Source organism: Mesitornis unicolor, unplaced genomic scaffold (assembly GCF_000695765.1).
Source record: "Mesitornis unicolor isolate BGI_N332 unplaced genomic scaffold, ASM69576v1 scaffold46540, whole genome shotgun sequence".
Lineage (NCBI taxonomy): Eukaryota > Metazoa > Chordata > Aves > Mesitornithiformes > Mesitornithidae > Mesitornis > Mesitornis unicolor.
The window spans coordinates 661-3,082 of NW_010159782.1; the positions used below are offsets into that span (position 1 = coordinate 661).

The 2,422-nt window shown below is 61.5% G+C and overlaps 1 protein-coding gene across 1 annotated transcript in view; it reads right to left on the minus strand.

The window, feature by feature from the left end:
• Positions 1-414: 414 nt before the first annotated feature.
• The window catches only part of ZMYND10 (zinc finger, MYND-type containing 10), a 9,489-nt gene continuing 7,481 nt past the window's right edge, over positions 415-2,422 (minus strand). The window contains exons 9-11 of the mRNA XM_010187849.1: positions 1,551-1,672; positions 1,223-1,348; positions 415-511 (exon numbers count right to left, since the gene is read on the minus strand). Coding sequence (XP_010186151.1) covers positions 415-511; positions 1,223-1,348; positions 1,551-1,672 — 345 coding nt within the window. The remainder of the gene's footprint in view (positions 512-1,222; positions 1,349-1,550; positions 1,673-2,422) is intronic.

Sequence of the window (2,422 nt, forward strand, 5' to 3'; positions counted from 1 at the left end):
AGAGGCAGCACAGAGACCTTCTCACCCCCTTACCTCCCACAGCTCACGCGCCTCAGCTGCGTGAAAGGCTTGGCCTTTCTGGTAACAGTAAGGGTACGGGGTCTTTTTTCAGGTTCTCTGGGATTTCCATTGCAGAGGGGAAAAACGGACACAGTCCTCTCCCTGGGTGCAAGGGAGGGGAGGAAGCGCTTTAGCATCTTCAGCTAGGAGAGAAAAAGCAGGAGCAGTTGGAGGCATAAGGAGGTTTATTGGAGAAGGCTGCGGGGCAAGGAGGTGGGAGAGGAGAGGAAGATGAGCCCAGGCAGCGCTGCCCAGGGCTGGGAGCAGGGAGAAGGGGCCTTTGCTGGCGTTTCCGGCTGCTGGGCTGCACACAGGGGGAACCTCTGCCTCACCAAGCTGTGGGCTCGATGCCAGTCACTGTTTCTGCTCCAGGTTGTCTGCTCTCCTCGCTGCCCCGGCCATCAGGTCACAGGCAGCCTTGTGCTTCTGCCAGTGCTGGACCTGGCACACCCTGCGGAGGGGAAGGCCACTGCTCAGGGGCTCTGCTGCAAAGCGGGGCAACCACAGCTCAAGCAAGGGACGTGGCAGGGCCACGTCCATCCCAGGAGTGAACCAGTGACAAGGACAAACGCCAGCACCACACTCCTCCAGGCACTGGGGGGGATCTGGCATGGCCAAGCATTAGCCCAAGAGGGAGATGGATGCGACCCCCCAGTTCCGGGGGCTAAGACGGTTTAACAGCAGACCTAGCCATATGGTTCAGGACCAGAGAAGATTTAATTTACTGCCGCCGTCCCAGCTGCCACATCCCAGCCTGTCACCTGCACCCAGAGGCATGGGCACTTTTCTCCCCACTTCTGCCCACCCCACCAAGGTGCAGGGGAGGGAGACCGTGTCACCGTGGGAAACCCTGCGTGTTGCTGCTGTGGGTGTGGGGTGGCAAACACAGGAACGGGCAGCTCAGCGCCTGGCAGCGGTGACACAACACTAACCAGCTTCTCCTCCACCAGCACAGCAGCGCCAGAGTAAGGCTTTGAGAGGAACGGGGTGAGCGGAGAACCCGCAGTGCTGGGCAGTGGTGGGACCCCTGGTTTCCCTTGGCCCTTTCACAGCACCCTCCAGTGATGTCTGTGGTGCTCTGGGGAGCAGGGGGCACCAGGGGGGAGGTGGAGGGGCACTGGAGGGCTGCAAGAGACACAGGGGGGTGGCAAAGCTCCCTTACCGCGTGCAGTACCACTCGTTCCGGCAGCGAGAGCACCGCTTGGCCGCCTCCGTGCCACACACCCTGCAGCGGGGCTTGTCGGGGGCCAGAGCCTCCATCATGTCCAGGCTGTAGGTCTGTGCCCACCTGTGGCAGGCAGAGAGGGGGCAAGGCTGCTCACAGGGAACTGCCGACAAGCAGCAAGCTGTCCCCACTGCACCCTGCCATAGAGGGGACAGCCCCAGCCAGCACCACAGACCCCTCCGAACTCCCAGTGCTGAGCTCCAGCCCCTGCTAACTGGGATACTGGCTTCACTGGGCATCCTGCATGCACATCCCGGAGCCTTACCTACGTGCCTGGAGCTCCAGCTCCTCCTCAGTGGGGCTGAAGACACGCTTCACCTGGTGCTTGGTGATGGCCTCCCACTTCCCCTTGTTTTTCTTGAGGATGTGGTCCCAGATGACAGGAACCTGGTGGGAGAGGCAGAGCAGGAGGAATGGGTGCTTGCAGCCAGACAAGAAGCTGCGGTACGGGGCCATTTGAGGGACAGGGGGCAGCTGGCCTCAGGCACGAGTAGGGATGGTAGCAGCACATGCAGAGGTGAAGGCACAGGGAGTGAGAACGTGCTTTTGGGTACACAGAGGGGACAGATCCGCTTGCTAACGACCCTCCTTTGGGGTCCAGTTGGCAGCCAGAGTTCAGACCCAAGGCCTGGACTCCCACACAGAAAGCCCTGGGATCTCAGCACCCTGTGTGTCGGCAGCAGCCTGAACTCCCTGCTCCGGAGCCGTTTGCCTGAGCAGATTTTTCCACTCGTCACTTCCCTGAAGACGAACACCCGGGGCAGGACTGGCTGCTGCGAAAGGGAAAGTGCCAGCCAAGAGCAGCACAGGGAGATCAGGCTCTGGAGAGGACGATGCTGCTTCAAACAGCGCTGCCTTCTCCAGCAGAGTAAAATTAGCCAGGCCTGGAAGGGGAGGAGGCTGCTCTGAGAGCAGCTGAATGGAAAAAGGCCTTTTTGAATCTTGGCTCAGCGACAGGGAGTGAGTTCACTGCTTTCTGGAGCCCACGTGCGTTTCCAGCTGGCTCCCCCTGCCCACCCGCTGGGCTCAGCCCCAGCCCCTTGCGGAGGCAGGAGCAGCGCTGGCACAAAAGCAGAGCTATGGAGAGGGCAGCAGCCTGGGCGAGGGCTGGACGAGGTCCCCAGCGTGGCAGCCGCC